This window comes from Camelus ferus, chromosome 14, assembly GCF_009834535.1.
Source record: "Camelus ferus isolate YT-003-E chromosome 14, BCGSAC_Cfer_1.0, whole genome shotgun sequence".
Classification (NCBI taxonomy): domain Eukaryota; kingdom Metazoa; phylum Chordata; class Mammalia; order Artiodactyla; family Camelidae; genus Camelus; species Camelus ferus.
The window spans coordinates 6122322-6145390 of NC_045709.1; the positions used below are offsets into that span (position 1 = coordinate 6122322).

General features: G+C 34.4%; 1 protein-coding gene across 6 annotated transcripts in view; it reads right to left on the reverse strand.

The window, feature by feature from the left end:
- TSC22D1 (TSC22 domain family member 1) overlaps positions 1 to 23069 on the reverse strand; it is a 110958-nt gene that overhangs the window by 68276 nt on the left and 19613 nt on the right. The window contains exons 2-3 of one of the 6 annotated variants that reach the window (XR_004325629.1): positions 15014 to 15183; positions 11064 to 14111 (exon numbers count right to left, since the gene is read on the reverse strand). The exons of 1 other annotated variant lie outside the window; for it this stretch is intronic. Coding sequence is in view for 3 of the 5 variants with exons in the window: in XM_032496117.1 (XP_032352008.1) it covers positions 14870 to 15170 (301 nt within the window). In the remaining 2 variants the exon portion in view is untranslated. Of the gene's footprint in view, positions 1 to 11063; positions 15184 to 23069 lie in introns of those variants that run through there. 4 more of the 6 variants (XR_004325630.1, XM_014551992.2, XM_032496118.1 and 1 more) reach the window with 4 other exon arrangements.

A 23069-nucleotide genomic window follows, 5' to 3' on the forward strand; every position in this document is an offset into this window, starting at 1 on the left:
CACAAAGAAAGGAAAAGAGACGCCAAGTTGGTCGTTCGGTCTCTAAAGTTGGACCAGTATTATTGAACTTGAGTCAGTATAAACCAGCATAAAGGTAATTAACCTTACAGTATGGATAGACGCAAAGAACTGAGAGCTAATGATTGAGGACCCAGTCTTAGAAACTCCAATATGTAAAATAAAGCCTCGACAGTGCAAACCAAACTAGGAACCAGCCAGAAAGATATGAGGAAATCAGAATGAAAACTCACAGAATCCAAAATGTCAAAAGAGGAGAATGCCATCAATTGTGTTGATGCTGCTGAAAGCACACGTATGACAAGGTATGAAAAGTCCATATGGTTTGGTAGCAAGGTCACTGATCACCTCAATAGTATTATTTCAGTGAAGTTAAGAGGTAGAAAACAAGCTTGGAGGAGACTGAGAAGTGAGTGGCACCAAAAGAAATGGAGAGGATGTTATAGAGAATGTTAAGTTTGGGTACAAAGGAAGAGGTGGGACAGTGTCTACAGTTAGATCTATCTTTTTTTTTTGTAATTGGAGAGACTTTAACATATTTGTATGCTTATGAGAAAGACCTAGTTCAAAGAAATAAATATGAAAAAGAATAAAGAAAATCTTAAGACATATTAGAAAACAGCAGTGATATGATGTAGACCACAAGTAGAGGAGAAAAGGATGGGTGCTGAAAAGGTAAGACATGTTAGGCACTAGAACGAAGTCTTTCTCTTCAAAGCAGGAAGGGCAGCATCTGTTAACAAAGCCGCATATTACTCAGTGTAAGCGTATTCCAATGTAATAAGATTTTAGTTGAATGACAAATACTTTTATGTTTATTTCAATACATAGCACACGGAAAAATGCTTTATATGTATTAGTCCATTTAACCCTCAAAACAACCCTGTGCAGTAAGGATGTTTATTAGGGCCTTCACAGATGAGGGAGCTGACACACACAGAGGGTAAATGACTTGCCCAGGGTGAATAGCAGCACTGGGTGTTCAAAACCAAGCACCGACTCTACAGCCAGCGCTCAGTCAGTATTGCTGTTAAGATCTCTCGGCGGGCTTGAGACGGTCCCATGTTGTCACTACAGACGGACGATTTCTGGAACACCTGAGATCCTAAGTCTTGTACTGCTAGGAGAGCTACGCTGACTCCACATTATCAAATAATGAAAATGTTAATTTATGGGCTAGGCAATAATGCTTCATAAATAAGCCTAGGACAGTAAGACTTCATAAACTGACCTCCGTAATCACTAGTTTACACTACTGAAAAAGAATCCCAAAGATTTCTTTTTTAGTCTTTTATCACTTATTTTCCAGGACTACAACAGCTATCCAACAACATTAAGGTGGCACTGCAATTCACCTATTTATGTGTGGATCTCCCTCGCTAGATCTGGGCATCTCAAAGGCTACCTATGTCTTCCTCATTGAAATATTTCAGTGCCTACTGTGTGACAACTATTCTGCCAGGTGCTAACAATATAAACAAGAGACCCCTGGTCTCAGGAAGTCAGTCAATAAAGAGACTAATAATACATGCTTTTAAATTGACAAAAATACTAGGAAAGAATCAATATCAGAGCATGAAGGTCAAGATGTAGAACTGGGTGTTTAGGCACAGTGACTAGGGAAGGCATCTCTGAAAAGGAAGTATTTCAGCCGAGACCTAAAGGCAAAGGAAGGGGCATTCCAGTCACTGGGAATCCCCTAAGGTAGAAAATAAACAATTTAGAAATGAAATGAAATAAACCCAAGGTTGGCTGGAAAGCAGAAGTAAGGGTAAAGCTGGAGGCGAGATCATAGGTTATGATAAAGAAGTTGGATTTTACAGTCTTTACAAAGAAAAGCAACAGAGTACCCAGCAGGAAACAGACATGATTTTATGTATGCTTTAAAATGATAATCCTATTCTATGAAGAACACAGAAGGCAAGAGATAAAACAAGGAGACCAGTAAGGGCTATTGCAACAGTTCAGGAAAGATATGATTGTAGCCTGGAGTAGAGGTTGGTAGATGGAAATGGTGAAAAGCTGAACAGGTCTGAGAGAGATTTAGGAGGTAAATCTGATCTTTGAAAAAGGAGTGAAGGCAAGTCAAAGGTGAAAGGGCAGTCTCCAAAAGTGGTGTTAGAACAAATAAACATCCACATTGGGGAAAAAAAAAAAACTATCAATCTAAACACATTAGCCATACCTAAACACTGAAGAGTGTATTTGCAAATGGAAAATAAGCTTATGAAAAGATGCTTAATATCATGTCATTAGGGGATTGCATATTAAAACAATGAGATACCACCACACATTTATCAAAGTGGCTACAATTCAAAACACTGACACCATCAAATGCTGGCAAGATTATGGAGCAACAGGAACTCTCATTTACTGCTGGTGGGAATGCAAAATGGTGCAGCTACTTTGGAGTACAGTTTGGTGGTTTCTTACAAATCTAAGCACAGCCTTACTGTCTAAAATCCAGTAGTCAGTCACACTACGTGGTATTTTTCCAAAGAGTTGAAAATGTAATGTCTTCAAAACACTTGCACATGAATGTTTATAGTAGCTTTCTTTATTCATAAGTGCCAAAAAATGGAAGCAACCAAGATATCCTTTAATAGATGAGTGGTAGATCTATACAGTAATAAAAAGAAATGTGCTATCAAGCCACAAAAAGACAAGGACAAACCTTAACTGCATATTACTACATGAAAGAAACCAGCAGAAAAGAATAAATACTGTATGATTCCAACAGTATGGCCTTCTGGGAAAGGCAAAACTAGAGAGACAGTAAAAAGATCAGTGGTTGCCAGGGACTGAGATGGTGAGGGGTGAAAAGGTAGAGAGCACAGAGGATTTTTAAACGCAGTGAAACTTTTCTGTAAGATAGCGTAATGGTGGATACATGAAATATACATTTAGCAAAACCTCATGGATTACAGCAAAGCCTAACCAAATGGAGAAAAGGAAATACCCAAATCAGGACATTCCTGTCCCATCTAAGTGTACATGTGTGTGTGGGTGGGGGAGACAATTTTTGAAGGCAAAAGCTCCAGCACAAACCACAAAAAGACTAAGACCACAAAGGACCACAAAGCACATCCCTCCCCAGCACCTGACCACATGAAAAGGGAATTACAACTGAAAGAATGGCAGGACTCAGATTCTACTTATAAAGGAATTTCTAAGGAATCCCAAAGGTAACAGAGTAGACCCCCCAAAAAAAGACAGTAGAGGAAATTTTAGCCTCTGACACATACAGGTACAGCAAAGGGTAAACAGACTAACACCTAGCCAGATCAACATAAAACCTCACACAAGAGGCCTATCTGTGTCTAAGCTCCTTTTTACCCAATACATCATGTCTAGTATTTAACAAAAAATTACAAGGCATTCTAAAAGGCAAAATATGCAATCTGAGTATACTAAGAAAGCATCAGAACCAGATTCAGGTATGGCAGAGACTTTTGAATTACTAGACCAACAATTTCAAACACCTTACTAATATGCTAAAAGTACCAAGGGAAAAAAGTAGGTAGCATGCAAGAACAGATGGATAATATACACAGATATATGAAAACTCTAAGAAAGAATCAAAAGGAAATATCAGAAATCAAAAACGGTAACAAAAACGAAAAATGCATTTCATGGTTTTATAAGTAGATCAGACATGACCTAAGAATCAGTGAGTGAAAAGATTATGTCAAAAGAAATTTCCTAAACTGTAAAGCGGGAAAAAAATAATAAAAGGAACAGAATATCCAAAAGCTGAGACAATTTAAAAAGATGTAACATACAAACAATGGGAATACCAGAAGAAAGAGAGAAAGGAATAGAAGAAATGTTTAAATAAATAATGGCTGAGAATTTTCCAGGATTTTTAACAGACACCAAACCACAGATCCAGGAAGCTCAGAGATCATGAAGCACAATAAATACCAAAATATCTACACTTCAGGCATATCACATTCACATATCACAAATCAAAGACAAAGAAAAAATCTTGAGCAAAGCCAAGGGAAGAAGTAAGGGAGGGGAACCTTACCCATAGAGGAATAAAGGGAAGTATTACATCAGACATTTCTTCAAAAAAAAAACATGTGAGTAAGAAGAGAGTGGAGTTGAATATTTAAAGTGTGAAAGAAAGAAAAAACTACTAATCCAGAATTTCGTATCCAACAAAACTGTCCTTCAAAAGAGAAGGAAAAAAAATCTTTCTCAAACAAGACTGGAGGGAATTTGTCACTGCCTTGAAATAAATGCAAAAATAAGAAAAGAAAAATTATATAGGTTATGGATCTACACAATTTCCTTCTAGAAGAGCATCAGAGAAGAAATACAAGGTAAAACAAAATCTTTTACTCTAAAAATGCTAAATTGAGCTAACATACAGGTCGCTCAGAATGACAGCAACAGTATATTGGATGATCTTAGCTGATGGAAAAGTGACAAAAAGGACAGCAGTGTTTAAGGGATGGGAGGGAGGAAGTTGGAATACTGTGTTCTAAGACACCTGCACCAGTCATGAAGTGGTATAATGTTATTTGAAGGTGAATTAGTTGTAAATGTATACTGCACACTCTAGACCAACAACTAAGAAAAGTTTTAGAAGTATTAACTGACATGCTAAGAAGAGAGGAAATGGAATTATACTTAATATCAGAGAAGACAGAAATAGAATGTAAGGCAAGTAAGTTTTAAAAGGACAAGAGCAATGAATGGAAAAATTTCAAACAAGACAGATATAAACCCAACTATAGAGATATTGCTCTAAATGCAAATGGTTGAACTGTATCAATTAAAAGCCAGAGGCTATCAAATGGACTTTAAAAAGAACCCAACTCTATGTTATCTATTAAAAACCCCTCATTAAATATGAAGATATAGGTATATTAAAAGTAAAGGGATGAGGAAGACATAACATGATAACACTAATTAAAAGCAAGCAAGAATAACCACAATAATTTCAGAAACATCAGACTTTAGAACAAGAAGAAGTTATCAGGCATAAAGAGGGGGCATTACATAACGATAAAGAGGTCAATTCTCCATGAAGACACAGCTATTCTTAATATGTATTTGCCTAACAACAGAGCATCAATATACATGAGCCAAAAACTGACAGAACTGAAATGAGAAACTGATGAATCCACTATTATATTTAAAGACTTCAACACCACTCTACCAGTAACTGACATATCCAGCAGGCAGAAAATCAGTAAAGACAATTGAACTGAACAGCACCATCAATCAAGTGGATCTGACATCTAAAGATTACTTCATCCAACAACAACAAAATACACCTTCTAAAGATCACACGGAAAATTCACCAAGGTTAAGGGCCATAAATACACCTCAAAATTTTAAAAAATAGAAAGCACACTAAGTATGCTCTCAGATCACAATGGAATTAAACTGAAATTAGTAACAGATATCAAATATTTACAGATAGATGGACAACCCCAAAATGGTTTGACATTAAACAACACTTCTAAAAAAAAGTCTCAGGAGAAATTTTTAAATATTTAAGACTAAAAGGAAATGAAAATACAATTTATGAAAATGCTGGGATACAGCAAAAACAGTGCTTAGAAAGAAGAGCAATATAAACCTAAGGCAGGTAAAAGAAATAACAATTAGAGGTCAATGAAACTGAAACAGTAAAACAAAGAAAATCAACAAAACCAAGATCTGGTTATTTTATCAATAAAAGTGATAAACTAGCTAGGCTAACAAATAAAATGAAAGAAAACACAACCAACATCACAAAGGAAAGAGGAACCATTACTACTGATCCCACAGACAGTAAAAGGATAGTAAGGAATATTAAGAAAAACTCTCCACAAATTTGATAACTTAGATGAAATGAACCAATTCCTTAAAACGATACAATCTACCAAAACTTACACAGAAACAAACTGAAAAGGTTTACATCTGCTAAAGGAACTGAATCAACAGAAAGCACCACATGGTTTCACTGGTAAATTCTACCAAATATTTAATAAAATGACACCAATTCTCTACAATACCTTTCAGAAAGTAGAAACAAAGAGAACAATTCCTTACTTATTCTATGAGGCAAGTCTAACATCAAAATCAGACAAAGACATTACAAGAAAAAAAAAATTACAGATCAGGAGGAGAGTATAGCTCGGTGGTAGAGTGCGTGCTTAGCATGTACGAGGTCCTAGGCTCAATCCTCAGTACCTCCATTAAATAAAATAAATAAGCAAACCAACAAATCTAATTACTTCTCCCCTCCAAAAAAAATTTTTTTTAATTACAGACCAGTATCTCTCACTAACCTTGATCTAAGAATCCTTGACAAAATATTAACAAATTGAATCCAACAATACATTAAAAGAATTATACAGCATGGCCAAGTTCCATTTATTCCACATATATGAGGCTGACTTAATATTCAAAAGTCAATTAAAAACATCAACAGCTAAAGAAAAATCATATGATCATATCAATATATGCAGAAAAAGCATTTGACAAAAGCCAACATCAATTCAAGATTAACCCCCCTCCACACACACACACACCCCTTCTGATGAACCAGAACTCGAGGGGAACTTCCTTAATGTGATAAATATCTATGAAAAACCTACAGCTAACATCATACTTATTGGTGAGAAACTAGATGATTTCCACCTAATATCATGACAAGCAAGTCCCCTTCTCTCCATTCCTATTCAACACTGTACTGGGAAGTCCCAGCCAGTGCAGCAAGCAAAAGAAATGAAAGGTATAAAGACTGAGAAGGAAAACATAACACTGTCTTTGTTTGCAGATGACATGACTATGTGTGTTGAAAATCCCTAAAGCAAGAAAAACAAAATAGGCCTAAACATAAAACTCAAAACTGCAAAACTTTCTGGTGACCATTGGTTTGACAATGACTTTTTAGATATAACATCAAAAGCGCCATCCATTAAAGAAAAAACTGATGAAGCAGACTTCATTAAAATTTAAAACTTCTGCCCAAGAGAGACACTGTTGAGAGAGTGAAAAATACTTGGAAAACATTTATCTGGTAAAGGACTGGTATCCAAAATATACAAAGAACTCTTACAACTCAACAAGAAGAAAACTAATTTTTAAAATGGGAAAAGATCTAAACAGACACCTCACTGAAGAGAATACACAGATGGAAAATGGTATTACTAGGGAACTGCAAAATAAAACAGTAAGATGCCACTACACACCTATCAGAGTGACTACAATCTAAGACACTAACAACAACAAAGGCTGGCAAGGATGTAGAGCAACAGGAACTCTAGTTCATTGCAGGTGGGAAGGCAAAAAAATTGTACAGCCACTTTGGAAGACAGTTTGGTGGTTTCTTACAAAACTAAGCATAGGCTTACCATTTAAGATCCAGCAATTGCACTATTAGGTATTTTTCCAAATGAGTTGAAAACTTCTGTCCTCAAAAAACCCATACATAAATGTTTATAGCAGCTTTGTTCAAGTGCCAAAAATTGGATGCAATCAAGATGTTCTTCAAAGATGAATGGATAAACAAACTGTGGTAAATCTATATGATGGAACATCATTCAGTAATGAATGTACTCTAGAGTCATAAAAAGACACTACACTGCTAAGTGAAAGAAGCCAGTCTGAGAAAGCTAAAGGCAAAACTACAGATACAGAAAAAGATCTGTAGTTGCCAGGGATGGGGAGCGGAGGGAAGGATGAATACAGGTGGAACATCATTTGTAGGTCAGTAAGACTATTCCGTATGACACTATAATTGTGAACATGACTATGTACGTGGCAAAACCAGTAAACCATGGACTTCAACTAATAATGTATCAGTATTATTAATTCATTAATTGTAATGCTAGATGTCAATGATAGGGCAAACTATGGGAAGGGTAACAAGATATATGGGGAGGGAAGAGGAACTCTACTTTCTGGTCAATTTTTCTGTAAAACTAAAACAATTCTTTTAAAGAGTCCATTTAAAAATGCATATTAAGTAAAATATTCCTTTTAGCTACTTTAAACACTGTGGTTCTATATGAAATTTTCCTGAGTATATGCACTCTTTGTGGCAAAGATGTTTGACCATCAATGGTATGACAGAATTCTTTAGATTTTGACAAATCTTTTAGATGCCATTTTCATTGCTTATCATGTGCCCCTGGGCAGGTTTTAATCTCTGAGTTTCAGCATCTTTTTGTGTAAAATAAAAAACTACCTTTCTCACAGGTCACCTGGATTAATTTAGATAAACAGATGTGAAGCACCCAGCAAGAGCTGCACAGAGTGGGCGTGTACATGGTTGTTTCCCTTCTTCCTCATCTGCCTCAAGATTCGTTCTAAATCAGGTAGATAGAACATACTCTATCCCAAACCAGTGTTTCTCAAAGGTATTTGTGCCCTAAAAGGTACATGTAACCTTTAAATAAACACCTTGCGTCTTCCTGGAGCTCAGTTTAAAATTTGGGAGGGAAGGGAGCTACTTAACTGGTAACTTAAAACACTGTTACACCAAAACAGTGTTGCTGTAGGAAGTATTTGTACTGTATTTCAAAAGGCAACTGTGCTCACATCAGAATTTAGGCCATGTTCTCAGACTGCCAGGGCTACTGCCTCAACGTCTTCTGCTGTTTGGGATACATCTCACACTTTGCCACTGAAGCGCTGCCTTTCATTTCTAGTTTTAATTATGTTACTAAACATAAATTCAGTTCCTTCTCAATGTCAGTCCCGTGTCAACAGTTGGTTCCAATGGGCCTGGCTACCCTTAAATGACTAAGGACAGCCTGAAAAGTAACACTTTAGACCCCACAAGTCACTTAATACGGAGCTTACAGTCACGTGAGTCAGAATTAATAATTGAAATGAAGATGGTACTTTTCTGACTGCTTTCTCAAGGTCTTAGCTACTACCTTGAGCCAGTTTTTTTCTTTTCCACTGGACTGTGCACATTAGTCTGTACACAGACTAGCCTGATTTTTAGAAATAAAATATTTTGCATATCACTATGTAACTTTCATCCAAGAGAATCTCGTAAAACTAAGCACCTGCCTGGATAAACATGTAAGGATAAACAAAGTGGTGTGAGTATTACAGGGCCAAACACAGGCTGAGCACACCTGTACTGTGTTGGCTCCATGTCACACGTTAAGAAAAACAATAAACTGAAACATGTTCAGAGATCTACAAAAACCTTAAGGATTTCAAAGTCATACTACATGAGTAAGAGCAAGAAAATGGAAGTGTGCTTAACTTGTAGGAAAAAAAAAAAAACTTGTGCTTGGAATTGATGGAGTATAATAGCCATCTTTAAATACCTGAAGGCTAATCATATTTGCAGGGAATTAGACTTGCTCTGTGTGTTGCTCTGTGTGCCCAGAACTAGGACTAGCATGAGGAGGCAGTAAAGTACACGTAGGTATAGATCTCTGGGCTTGAAGTCAAGAGACTTGAACCCAACAAACCTTTTGTTTATCAACAGTGGGATATTAGAAATGTATGTGACATTCCTGGATATCAGTTATCTTGTATGTAAAATCTGGGTGCTAACCTAGGTAATTTCTTAAGTAATTTTCAAATTAAAAAAATGACATGTAAGCATATTCTGGATCAACTTCTCACCACGAGAGCACCGTGAATACGGCGTCCGCTACCTCACCGCAGCAGGGAGTGCTATCACAAGTTCCTATCAACATTACAATCTGCTCTACATAAAGGCGAAAGTAGAACAGACAGCAAAGTAATTTTTTAAAAAGCCAGTGTCCACGAGCTTTAAGAGAGAAAACACAATTATTTTCCATCCTATGTTTCCATCTATTGAGTAAATTATACTAGTAATTTAATTCTAGAAAAAAAATCCTAAATCATTTGTCTAGCTCATCTGTACTCAATACTGCATTTTCCTGTTTCTGCATATACTAAATATTATGCTAATACTTGATTCTTTGAACCTACTTAATATACCTTAGAGAATAACAATACAACTTTCTTGTCTGAATGACTTCATATGCTAGCAAACAATATTATTTCTTAATCCTTAACGTAACAGATTCCCAAGTTACAGTCTAAGTGAATGTTTATAAAATGCAAATTAATTTCTCAAAGTTAAAATTACTCAGTACAGCTACTGTTTTCTAAATTCTAGGTATCATTTAATAAAAACAGGTACACACAGCAAACATGAAACCAAGCAATAACCTCATGGAATATGTACTCAATGTTCCATGCAAAGTACAGTATTTTAACAGTGCTCAGGGCTTAAGAAATACTAAACTAAATATGGATCATAAACATTAAGAGAGCAAGGGAAGGAGATGCCTGGGAAAACAGCAGGCCAGGTACAAAAATACGATGTCTGTGGATATAGGTTTCTAAATGCACTCCAAAGTCATAAATTTTTGGCTTATCTATTTCTCTTCTCTGGGAGAGATTTTTAAGAAAAAATATTTTCCTAATTCTACACCTGTCTGAAAATCCAAGGATATCTGTTATAGTTTACTTTACCATCACACATTACATTGCACACATTTTGAACATTTTTCTCCCTATGCCATACCTTACCTCTTGAGTAGAGATCCCTTTGATCATAATTCCTGAAAACTCCGACGCACACTTCAAAGTTCCCTAGCGTTTTTACTGCAATAATCTAATTACCTTAGACGTACATTTAGTGGGAAAAAACTTTAGAGAGCACTTATGTGCTTATTTTTGGAAATATGAATCTTTCACATTTTAGGACTAAATAAATATGAATTTTTTTTAATGGGAAATACCTGAATAAAAAGAAAGCAAGAAATCGCTTAGGACATCTAGGCAGTGACATTTTGCTCAACTGTTTCAATACAGCAAAATAAGATCTGTGCACATTTTTACAGTAAGGTCAGTACTTTGCAGTCACATTGCTTATGTGACATTTACCCTTTTTTTTTTAAACTGAAGCTATTTTTAAAAAAAAACCTGTTTCCTTACTAAAGAACAAAACAAAATTTAATACTATAGCTAATCCCATGAATCATGGTGAAACAATAAGCCTATGTTCTTACACCTCGAAGATATAAAGGTAAGCCACATTCAACATTCTGTAATGTTTTTATTTTGAAGCTACTGACGGTGTAGGGAACAATCCATGTAATAAAAATAATTTAAAACTCTCATTTCACCATTATTTTTACATTATGTTTGAAATATCTGGTGCAAGATTTTTATTTAACCCTTCACCCCACCCCTCTATAAACATATAGGTAAGACTGATATATTTATTTGTATTCAAGTAAAATATACCCTTCCACCTTCCATGGAAATACATTATGTCTGTAAACCTTTTAGTAGCTTTAATTCTAAAAACAGAATTTTACCCACAGAATCTTTACTCATCTTTTCCAAACTTACCAGACTAATAAAGCCAAGAAATTTAGCTTTCCCACCTCCCAAATACAGTAGCTATTCTAAATCATAATTTCCTTTTATAATTCTCATTTTTCCAGAGTATCATTTCTTTAGGGAGCCAAATTATTTCATTTTTATCCACAAGTTATCATTAACTAAACTTTTATTTCTTGCCTAGGACCCCATCATAAAGTTTATTTTTAATTTTAGGAGTCCACTTCTCTATGAGTTTTCTTCAAATGAAAAGGGAAATCCTCTTGCTTCTAGCAGTCTTTGCATAGAAAAAGGTAAATTGTTCCAGTGGCTTTAATTAGTTTAAGTAGATATAAAGATAAGAGCCATTAAAACTGAATTTTATCCTTTTCCATGTTGTTTTGACAAGGTTAAAAGCAAGAGACTCTTAAGCCAAGACTTCTCCCTCTCCAATTATTTGTTCAAGCAGAACATAAAATATGAAATATTTTCTTCTTCTATTAACAGCACCTATGAATTGGGAAGCTCTCCAATCGGCCACTATTTTCAATGTTTTTTTTCTGCACAGAGGAACTATCTTTTGTATATTATTTTTTAAGGTGTTATGTTTATCAAAATCTCACTTTAAGAGATTTGACCATATTGCTCCTGGTATTTACAATATTAACTTCAAAGAGTTTTAATGATTTGCAAAATTGACATACAAAAATGGCATCTAAAAAAATCCAATTCTGGAAACAAAGCTAAGATGAAGCTAATCAGAAAAATGCAAAAATAGACTAAATAGATCACCTATTTCATACATTTGGCACTGGGTGACCCAATGAAGAATCATTTTCATTCAACAGTTTAAAATAATTTTTTTCTCAAGAAAAGGTTAACATACACAAGGATAGGATATATATTCAGAAATACTTAGAGGAAGACACATAAAATTAAAATACATTTAAAAATACTGTTGTAGTTTTCATTTTCTACTCCTGAAACAAAAATAAGCCATTTATCAGTAAGTGCATTTTTTTCATGGAGAAAATATTTATTAGTTTTTCAAATGATCACATAATACAAATATTACACAATTAGTCATTCTAGAAAAAAATCAGCTTATATTAATATTCATAAAATAAACAGTGAAAAATATAGGATTGCATATTGAGACACGAAATACTTAAAAATCTGAAAGGAAAATGTATCAAAATAAAAGTTTAAATAAACAAATCAGTTCACATTAATATACATAAAGTTTCACTTTCAAATAGCTTTTGGTGGCATGAGGTGAATAGAAATGCACTTACATTTCTTTTGCACTTTAAAGAACAGAGCTAAAATTTAATCAAAGCATGAGATTAATGGAATTAAGAGATTAAATCACTTTTCACCTTCAAAGCTGAAACAGAAGGCTAATAATCTCACAGGCCATAAAACAGGTTGCCCTGTAGTTCAAAGAGTTCAACTAACTTAATTTCCAAGCAAATTTCACTTTCCATTCCCTGAGTTCTTTCTAAAATGTTGAGTGAGTAGTTATTTCTTAATTTATATGTGTTTGTAACAACTATCATAGTAACATTTAACAGAAATAAGCTTTAATTGTTTATGGGAATTCAGAGCTCTCTGGGGAAATTTTAGTTCAAATTGATCTTTTAAACTTACTTCTAAGTACTATACATACAAAAATGTATTTATAATTAATTAGGGGAAAACGGGTCTCACAGATAGCCAAGAAAGACTAAAGGCCAGGTTATAACTTAGCAAACGTGGTATCTTAAAACCCTTATTTAAGACTCCAAAAAAATTTAGATGCTTCCATATTATTAACTCGAGAATTTCTATTAAATTTATATCAAATAAAACAAACTGGCAGTATAGGGTAACTTCTAAAATCTTCTTTAATAGCTTTTGACTGCCCGGTCAATAAATAGATACCAAAAAGAGAATTAAAACATTCTGATCACTACTTTCATCAATTAATCGACAGTATGGATGGATGACTATCTTGCAACACTTATTCACACACAGAGGCACATTCTAATACTACTAATTGCCTTTATAAATACCTCTTTGTTTCAGTATCATTCACCTTTAGTATGCCTGCAATGCAGAACAATACCTTAAGTTCAGCAGGTATTTACTATTTTTAGAAGACTGAACTCAAAAGTTATCTCTCTACTATCCTGGAATCCTTGATTTGACAAATAAGAATAAGGCTCAAGACTAGAAAAAGATTAAGCTAAAATAGTACATCCTAATATTAAAAATAATCTGGGAATAATTAAGCAGTTCACGCTTATTTACTAGTTCCTTTCAGTGTCAGGCAACAATAGTTTAAGCTTTTTGGATCTCCTGTGCTACTAAAAAATAAAAAGTTTGCCTGCTTCATTAAGGTGATTTTTCAATCCCACAAATCTTTTAAGGTACAGAGAGCTGCTTTTGAAAGAAGTCTCTCATGCTTCCTCTATTTCGGTCTTCTGAATAGAAAGGAGTATTTTCATGACCATGTAAAATTCCAATTTGAAAAAATTATTTCGTTATTTGAGCCTTTCCATTTCCAGACCAAGAGTACACCAGAGTAAATCTTAAAGTTTATAAATGACAAGATCAGGAGGCTCTCTCATCCTTGTGTCTTCTAGATACATTGCATGGCTCCGTTCACCACTGCCTTCCAAACTGCAGGTGCTGCATGTGTGACAGATATCATCCATGAAGGCTCTGCTAGAAGAGTTCCTTTTGCTGAAGTATGATGTTTACCAGTTGAAAGAAATCTGGGCAATTAGAGAACAAATAAACCGGTCTCCCATTATCAAGATACCTGGAGTCACAGAAGGAATCCACCAAGGAAAAATGAAAACTTGCCAAAGGCACCAAGTTCACGTTCTACCCACTGTTCCATCCACTGTAGATGATAAGAACTTCCTGGAATCAAATCCTACCCTTGGCATCAAAGAAACTAAGAGAAAACCATCTTAATGCCATGGGGAAAATCTAGGACAAGGCTCTTTTAACACAAGTAACATTATTCCTAGGGACTGGAAAACTACTTGTGAGTATATTTAACATAGCTTTCAGGGATATTATATCCTGAAACTTAAATTCATTCATATTTACCTTATTAAAGATTGAAGCCTAGATTTGACAGTAAAACCATAATGGTACTATCATTGCATCTTGTTAGAGATCTACTTAATATGAAGTCCTAAAGTTTGAGGTAGGAAAAAGACCCAAAAGTTCTCACTAACAGGGCAGGATAACATCTGGACATCAGACTGTGTAAATTAGTAGAGTTCAGATGTCCAGCTTGCCCAAAGACAAAATAAAGGAACTTCTTAAATACTGGACTCTAAAAAAGCACTCAGAAGTCCATGAATACCAGTAAAGACTAAAATGGGCAAATGCACCCTTTTTAAAATTCCTGTGGACTACACAGGCATTCACCAAATCAAGAGTGCCCCCAAATCATCCACTGCTTTAATTATCTGGAGAGAAAATTAAATAAATTTTAGGTCTCTTTTCTGAATGGGCACTAGTTAGTCTTAGAAAAACAAACAGATTGCAGCCCCACTTGGTTCTTATATGAACCCAAGGAGTTTAACATGAGAATTAAACGGGCAATGGAAGGACACTCCAATCTATAAATAAACCCAAGTAAATAATGGAAAGCACCCACTTGTTTATTATCCTTTCCCACTCTCTCCAGAAGCTGGATATTCTGCCTCCAAAGGTTCAGTGGAGAAAGTGGACCCCTGACGTCAAAAGCTCTCCGTGGTCTTGGCTGTATCTGTGGTTCTAGGATCACTCCTTGCACCTCTGGTAGGAGAGAAGCACTGAAATAGAGAGCTGAATATAGATTTAAGAAAAAATTCTTATTAAGAAATTACATTCTCCAGTCATTTGAGCTTGTAATGACTTATCCTCAGGATAAAAAAGAGCTACCTTTGGGCACTTTCTTTAGTGCCTTCTTAATTCGAATTGTGGAAGTCTGTCACCACAAATGACTAATTCCTCAGTAACTATTAAGAAGGGACCTATCCTGGTCTAAGCCATAACACATTCTGTGACAAACCACTCAACTTCAAGTGGAAGACCAAATCGAAAAATGGTAAATTAGGACTAGAAACAAGATCATAGTTGTCTTAATGGGACAGGGAAAGGCACTCGACTTCAGATATACCAAAGGAGGAGTCCCAGTTAATTCTTCTGTCAAAGAGAGGAAGACGGATTGAAAAGTAGAAATAGAATAATCGAGCATATTAACAGGAATACTACTGAATTTTGGGAATTGTCTAAGAAGCTGAATATTTTCTTGGTTCTTAAGTCTTCAATAATTTAAAGAATTAATCAGACTACAGTCCCATATTGTAGCAATACAAAGTTAAACCTGAATTTTATCAAGCTATGACTACTGTCACTGAAAAAGATCTATTCTTCAAGCACTCATATTTAAAAGTGGGAGGGCAGAATAGTGGACATAGGCAATACAGACTTAAAAAATCTTTTTCAAATGTATGATCATTTGGTTTTGGGTCAAGAAGGACCAGGAAATAATCATTAATGGCTACAATGCAGAAATTAAAGCAGTAAGATATACCCAAATAACAGATGATGATAAAGATACTGGAAAATAGTATGCTTTACTATAGAAATAAGGTAAATAAGAGAAGGAAGTTCAAAGCACATAGCACCTGATCAAGGAAAAGCTGAAAGGAGAATAAGATAGGCAGATATGTATTTAAAGTTACAGGGACTGCAGGATAAATTTTAACAGGGGAAAACAGGTCAATTATACTTTGTTGTACAGAGTGATACATCCTCACTAAATTTCAGATCTTACTCTAAATAGAAAGGTGCTGCATATTCCTGCTGTATGGAACACAGGCAGTGACAGTGTCCTATTTCAGGGATTTGTTATATATTGGGATAAATTAAGGAAAAACTGCTGCCAAGTAATCTTTCTCTCACACCAACTGGTCATCACAAGGGCTCCTTACCTGTTAGTGGAACGAGGACTGTGCTCTCTTGTTCTCTATCAACCAACCAACAAAGGTTATAGGCTCAGCACTAAGAAGGTAGCAACCAACCAAAGTTAGTGTTTTAATGCTTTCGCTTCCCCCTGGCTCTGCCAGCCAGTTTGGAAATATACCAACAGCTGAAAAGGAATGGTTATTCCATTACCTAGCAACAGTTAGACCAAAATTTTTTTAAAGCCTGAAGATGAAAGAATAAGCTAATAATCCTTCTGTACTTTAGGAATATGTTCAATTCTGTACAAGTGAGAAATGAAAACAGTTTGGACTAAGAAAAGAAAACCTGTAAATTTAAGCACCAAAACTGTAACTTCCCAAATTTAAAGAAAATGAAAAAAGAAATCTGAAGGAAGTCAAGGGGGTGAAACTGCCAGCTAACAAGAAGTATCAAATAACCACAAAAGTATTCAAAGAGCCTCTGTGGAAGCTATTTTTTCATTATACATTTCCAACAGACTTTAAGTCCTAAAGTGTTTCAGTTTTGAAGAAACTATATTTTTTGAGCTTAAAATAGTATTCTCCAGTATAATCACATTGAGGAGGTATATGAGGGATGACAAGAAGAAAGGAGCACAAAAAAAGAGTCTGAGTACTGAATATCTCAAGAAACGCAATCTAAGTATTTTCAAGAGTCCAAAAATCCCAAATAGATTAGCAAAGTAATCCGCAGCTGGAGTCCTTAAGGGGTGGGTCTTTAACATATGAAAAAGGCTTAAAATTAATACATCAGAGCTATTTTGTTTGTTTTCATTGTACCTATACAGTGGAAACAGGTGCTACAAAAGTACTTCTAAAATTATAAAACAATCATCCTCTAGCCTTTCCTAATCAATTTCCTTGACAAATCATTCTTTTTCATGTCTAATGATATTTCAGTATAAACCATGAAAATTATTAAGGATTTCCAAATTAATGAGACCTAAATAAAACTTTGACTACCTACTTTGGTTTGATTAAGTACTTTGAGACACAGTTAAAATATATATTTAGAAACTACTTTAAGATACAGTTAAAAATATATTCAGAAACTATAAATATGATTTTCCAACTTTTCCTTCATTTATTAAATACCAATCAGTAGTAACAATATATCTGGTTGAAAACATAGGCAAAATGGGGGCATTCTATTTTGGAACAGAAAATACCTGGTAATTTAAGTTTATAAGCCCATTTCACTTTGAAAATGAAAAACAACTCCCAAGGAATTGTAGCTTGCTCAGATTAATAAGTCTAAATGTACAATTTATCCTTCAGTAAGAGCTCCAAACCCTTGATTTATTTACCAGACCCGATAGAATATATAAATTTAAAATGCAACAAACTTAGATTAAAAGAACACATGTCCTTAGGTTACGTTATAGAATAAGTTAAATATGAGAGTTGCCTGGAGAAACAGATCCACTTAAAAATTTCTCCCAAGTCAGATTACTTTCAGGTTATAATTTTTTTATTTTGCCTGAAGTATTCCCAAACTTGTATATCCAACATATTCATACTCAAAAATGAATTAACAAACAGATTTCCCTAAAGAGAAATTATTTTGAATCATTGAGGAGAACTGTATCTCTCTTGCTTCAGGAGTTAATAATTTATGAAGACTGTGGATTTGATAACGTATCACTTACATAGAAAAATGTAAAGGTGTTTTCAAATTGAGATCATTATTCAAACAGGAAAGGAACAGTTTTTGCAAGAATACTACTGATGGAGGCTCATAAGAATGACACAGTAGGACCTAACTTAATTCTGTTTTAACAGACAGCATTCTTCCATGTGATGTTTCAAAAGGGAAAAAGAAACTACTCCACTTCAGGACTTGCATTTCAATCACTAAAGAATAAATTCCAAACCAAAGCTAACAATATCAGCAATGCTGCAATGCCACAAAGGAACTCAAACAAGGTATAAGAAGGTCTATTAACCTACCATTTTAACATTTTCCATAAATACTTAAATGTTCGAAGATTCTTACTGAAAATCTACTTATACTCAAATCAGAAACAATTTAAGTATTTTATATATAAATACCACTGAAAAATTCTCCTGAAATGTATCAACTAGACTATTTGCAGTATTTGTTCTCAATACTAAACTATTAAGTGAGCATATACTATTTATTAGTTTGAAGCATTTCTAACACCAACAAGAGGGAAAGCTACACCTCATCATTTTCAAGCAATGAAATAGAAGGTAACGTATTTTTACAAAGACTATGATTTCTATTCACTTGTGTTATAGATGACTGACCTGAAGTCAAACTAATTTATAGATTTACAGATTATTCATAAAACAAGACATTCTACTCTAAATTGGAAGCACGATACAGTAATACCTTTTTCTATTCCTCTTTTATCACTCGCTCTCGCTAGTTCTAAGGCACTTCTAAAAAGAAAAAGAATTTCTTACAAATCCCTCCAAGTGTCCAGATCAGTCCCAGCTGGTATTAAGAAGAAAATGAAAGAATCTTCTCAAGAGAAGCAGCGAGTCTTTGTATCTCCAGCCCCTGGAGGAATGCCTGACACACTGAGTTAAATAAATTCAGTAAATGTTTTTACAAATGAATGAAGTCTACCGGTCAAAAAACAAAAAGTCAGAAAAGGAGAATTTTGTCAAGTAGCTAATATTAAAGGAAATAAAAACTACTGAAAGTGTTAGTTTCATGGATTTTCTTTTGGGGGGGTTATCAGCTTCTAGGATTAATTTCTAAGTACGGTCAGCAGAAACTTCAAAGGCATTATACTGAGATGATACAAACTTTAGCTAAATTACAACACCCATTTTAGATTTTCTAATGTTATTTTCCAGACTTAAAATTAGCAAGAAAACACACCAGATATTGCCTGTATTTGTCAAGTACTCACCAGGCAGTTAATTTCTACACAGTAATGAGACTACAAACCAGAAAAATAAAAATGCCCAACCTGATATGCTATACTAAATTTAAATCCTGGAAAAAAACTTTAATCCTGGTATTTTACTGGCCTTTCACTGCTTTCACAGCTGATCTCACTTTCCCAACCTTTTGCAAGTAAGATTTTTATAGTCACAATCCAGGTTTTGAAAAGGAAAATATTGTCAAAAAGAAAATGGTGAAAAGATCCGACGGGAAAAGAACATCACTATCATCAAATCAACAATTTAAGAAATATGATTTGATATAATATATGTAGAGATACACTAAGTTTAGTTAACACTGTACGGGCTAGCAATAAAACTGTAAAAGCCTCAACAGATCTTGGATTAAGCCCTTGAAAGTGCCGATACTACCTGAACTCAAGTTTTCAATTTAGTAAGTGAGAAAACAACAAATGTGGATATACTTCCATTAAGAAATGAAACTCATGTATATTCCTTCAGATGTTTTTAATAAGTCACTCCTTTAGAAGTCCAGTGCACTATCCATTGCGCAACAGAGCCAGTCAATAAGTCACTCCTTTACATTTTATTCAGAACAACAGATTATACTATTTCTAAGTAGGGAAAAAAAACCCTTTTCCCATTATTCCTTCAAAACTTGAATCAAATCTCTGATACTGCCAAATGCAGCTAATACTTTAAAAATTCTGACTTCCTGCAGTTTTATGGTGGTCTATCTTCAAAGATATTCCCAAAAGAGCAAAAATACCTTAATCTACCAATATACCTTCAGGAACATCTCCAATAACCATTCTTTTCACCCCTTTGATAAATCTTTTAGTTCCCAAAAGACTTCAGTTTTTCTCCTCAGAATCTGACATCTCGTTTTGTACGCCTTCCTTATTCCATTGCTCAAATAAGTTTAATACAGGACATGGACAAATGGGAGGTGAGAATGTTCAATTGGCTCCTTTACTTTGTTAGCAATGTCAAGCTTTAACTCTAAAACACAAGAAAAATAAAGTAAAGTTAGTAAAATGTTCTATATTAATGGTAATCCAAGCATACACCAAATTCTGATTGGCTTCCCTATCTTTGAATGATTATGGAGTTAACAAGTTCTTTCTATCCTGTTTACAGCTTTCTCCCAGGAGTATACTAACTCATATGAAGTCCATCCCTAAGGTCTGCAAACCATTTCCAATGACAGGGCCAATTAAATGAGGCTGCAAATATATCAGTGCTGTACTTCTTAAAATATGTTCTTAAACTTCTGCCAGATGGTTCAGTTGGTATATACTCTCACATGACAACAATTACGCTTTTATTTCTAATATAAATCAAATACTTACAGAAAACAGGGTGGTATAGCAGAAAAAGAACCGTTAGGATAGAATAATAAAGGCAGAGGTGGCTCCAGTTGAAACCTGCCATCACTTGACTATACGACCCAGAGTACAGGACTAATATAGGTGCTATATGATCAAAAGAGTTGGAATCAGTAAATCAAATTATCTCAAATTGTCTCCCTTCTGCAGAACTTCTCAGTCTTCAATAAACTAAAATGCAATGTTAATCTCCAAGGTGTATATAACAAAAAGCACTCCCCCAAATTCCTGGGCTCAAGAACTATTTTTTTTTCACTAGAATTAGTATTTCAAAACACTAGTTTTGAAACTTTTAGATTAGATTTCAAAATCCAGTTCAATGGATCTTTGAAACTTAAAAACCAGGTACTGACTCATTAAAAATAAACTGATTAATTCCATTCATTCTAAGGCGATAAGTCTTCAGTCCCATATGGGACTGAGCATGGAACAGATGGTCTTCAGGGCATTATGCCTGTCTAAAGCAATCTTAACCACGAAAAAAGTTTAAGAATCATTTGATTAGGGTAATGATTCTATTTTGGAGTATCAACAGACTGCCACATGACACTACCTTCCTTCTACATGTTCCCTGCCCCCATTAAGAAAGAGGAAAGTGTGCTTTGTAACAACTTTTATTTCTGTAACATTCAGAATTTTGAAGCATTCTCAACTAATCAGATATAATACTAGCATCCTGAAATTCAGCAAAAGAATTCAGTCCACGATGCTTCCATTATATGTAATGAATTACTTTACTGCATCTACAATGGTGATACTAGATACACACTATTAGGAGAATTGAGAGAGTAGTCACTCTTCCTATAAGGATTAATTCTCTTATGGAACCCCAAGTGAGAAAGGCTATACCAAAAACGTAGTTTAGAATCATAGGTTTTGAAGGCTATAGTATGGAGAAAGTCTGTGAATACGTAGGCAAGCTTTTAATTTTAATTTACAGTGCTTAAGAAAGGAATCACTCTTATTTGGCACAGTAAGAGCAGCTACCGTTCATAAAATTAAGAACTGAGCTGGGTGCACTATATATTTTATCTCCTTTAATCCTCCAAACAACAGTGCAAGGGTAGCTATTACTCCCATTTAACAGGTAAGGAAATTGGACTGACACATACATTTACAAAGGTCATACAATGAAGAGATAGCATAAACAAGATTAGATACCTGATCTGATGCCAAGACTAATGCCCATTAAACTCTACCTCATTACGCTCTATGCTCATTAATCTACAGCCTAGATTAATCAACTTATGTGAATAAAAAGGCTGTCATGCATACCACACACAGAATAACTAAGCATAATATAACTTAATTTGGATAGTGCAGAAGATATATCAAGATCTTACATGATATTTCCACAGGTTACTAGACAAAACTCTTGAAGACAAAAACCACGACTTTTTTTCTTTGCATCCTTAGTAACTTCGCTCAGTGTTAATAAACATAACCAGCATTTAATAAATATTTCTTAAACAAATAAATAAATCATCACAATAACAGGAAAGGACAGAAATACTGTAAAAAGCCTTCTAGGCTAACAGATAACTGCTTAACTAGTTAATTTTTCTAAAATACTTTACATAACTAGATTCACAGATGTAGGTCACAAAATTGTTTAATAAATTAGCAGTTATCACCAGATCTTCCTTTTTCCCTTTCATTCCTTTTAATGGTCTTCTACTACTTTTCTATTTCTCTGTTTCTTCTCCCTGTTCATGCTTTGAGCCTCTCAACTCAGAACATTGGTATTAATGGCATTTAGGTCACATATTCATAAGCTCAAATACTTGATTTTTGTTAGGCCAATGGGTCCACTTCATAAAAGCTGTTGTTTTTGCATATTATATCGATTTGGGGGGGGGCGGGGATCGATCTCTTAATAAACTAACTTAAGCTACTGGTAGATTCTAATTGGTTAAGAATCTGAATATAACTGGAAACATCACTAAATCTTTATACAAAGAAAAAACAAAGTAGGTCTTTTAGACTGTCCATTTCACAAAAGACCCTAACTTCACTTCTAAAACATTCTCTCTTCAATGTAATTGCCTCATGGACTAGGGAGAACGGCAAATTTTGGTTGTTGAAAGCGTATCAGTAAGTAAAATTTCTAAAAATGCAAAAACTGTACAAGATGTGAAAATTACTGGCTTTTGAGAGCTCTTGGCTATTTCATATCAGTGGAAAGTGAAATTATGGAACATGTGAATAAGATTTATACTACATTACTATTAATTGATAAATTAAGTTACTATATTCTTTAAGATAAATCTTTACTGTTAACTACAATTCAAAAAAAATCCCAATTGCTTCTTCCTGTAGTTCTAATGTTTATAAATGAATCAAGAAAAATATAATAAAAATGAAGGAAAGCAGGTTTCATACAAAAGCTCTGAATTAAAAGAATAACTAATACAATTGTCTTACATAAAAAAAAATACACTCCCCCTTCTAGGTT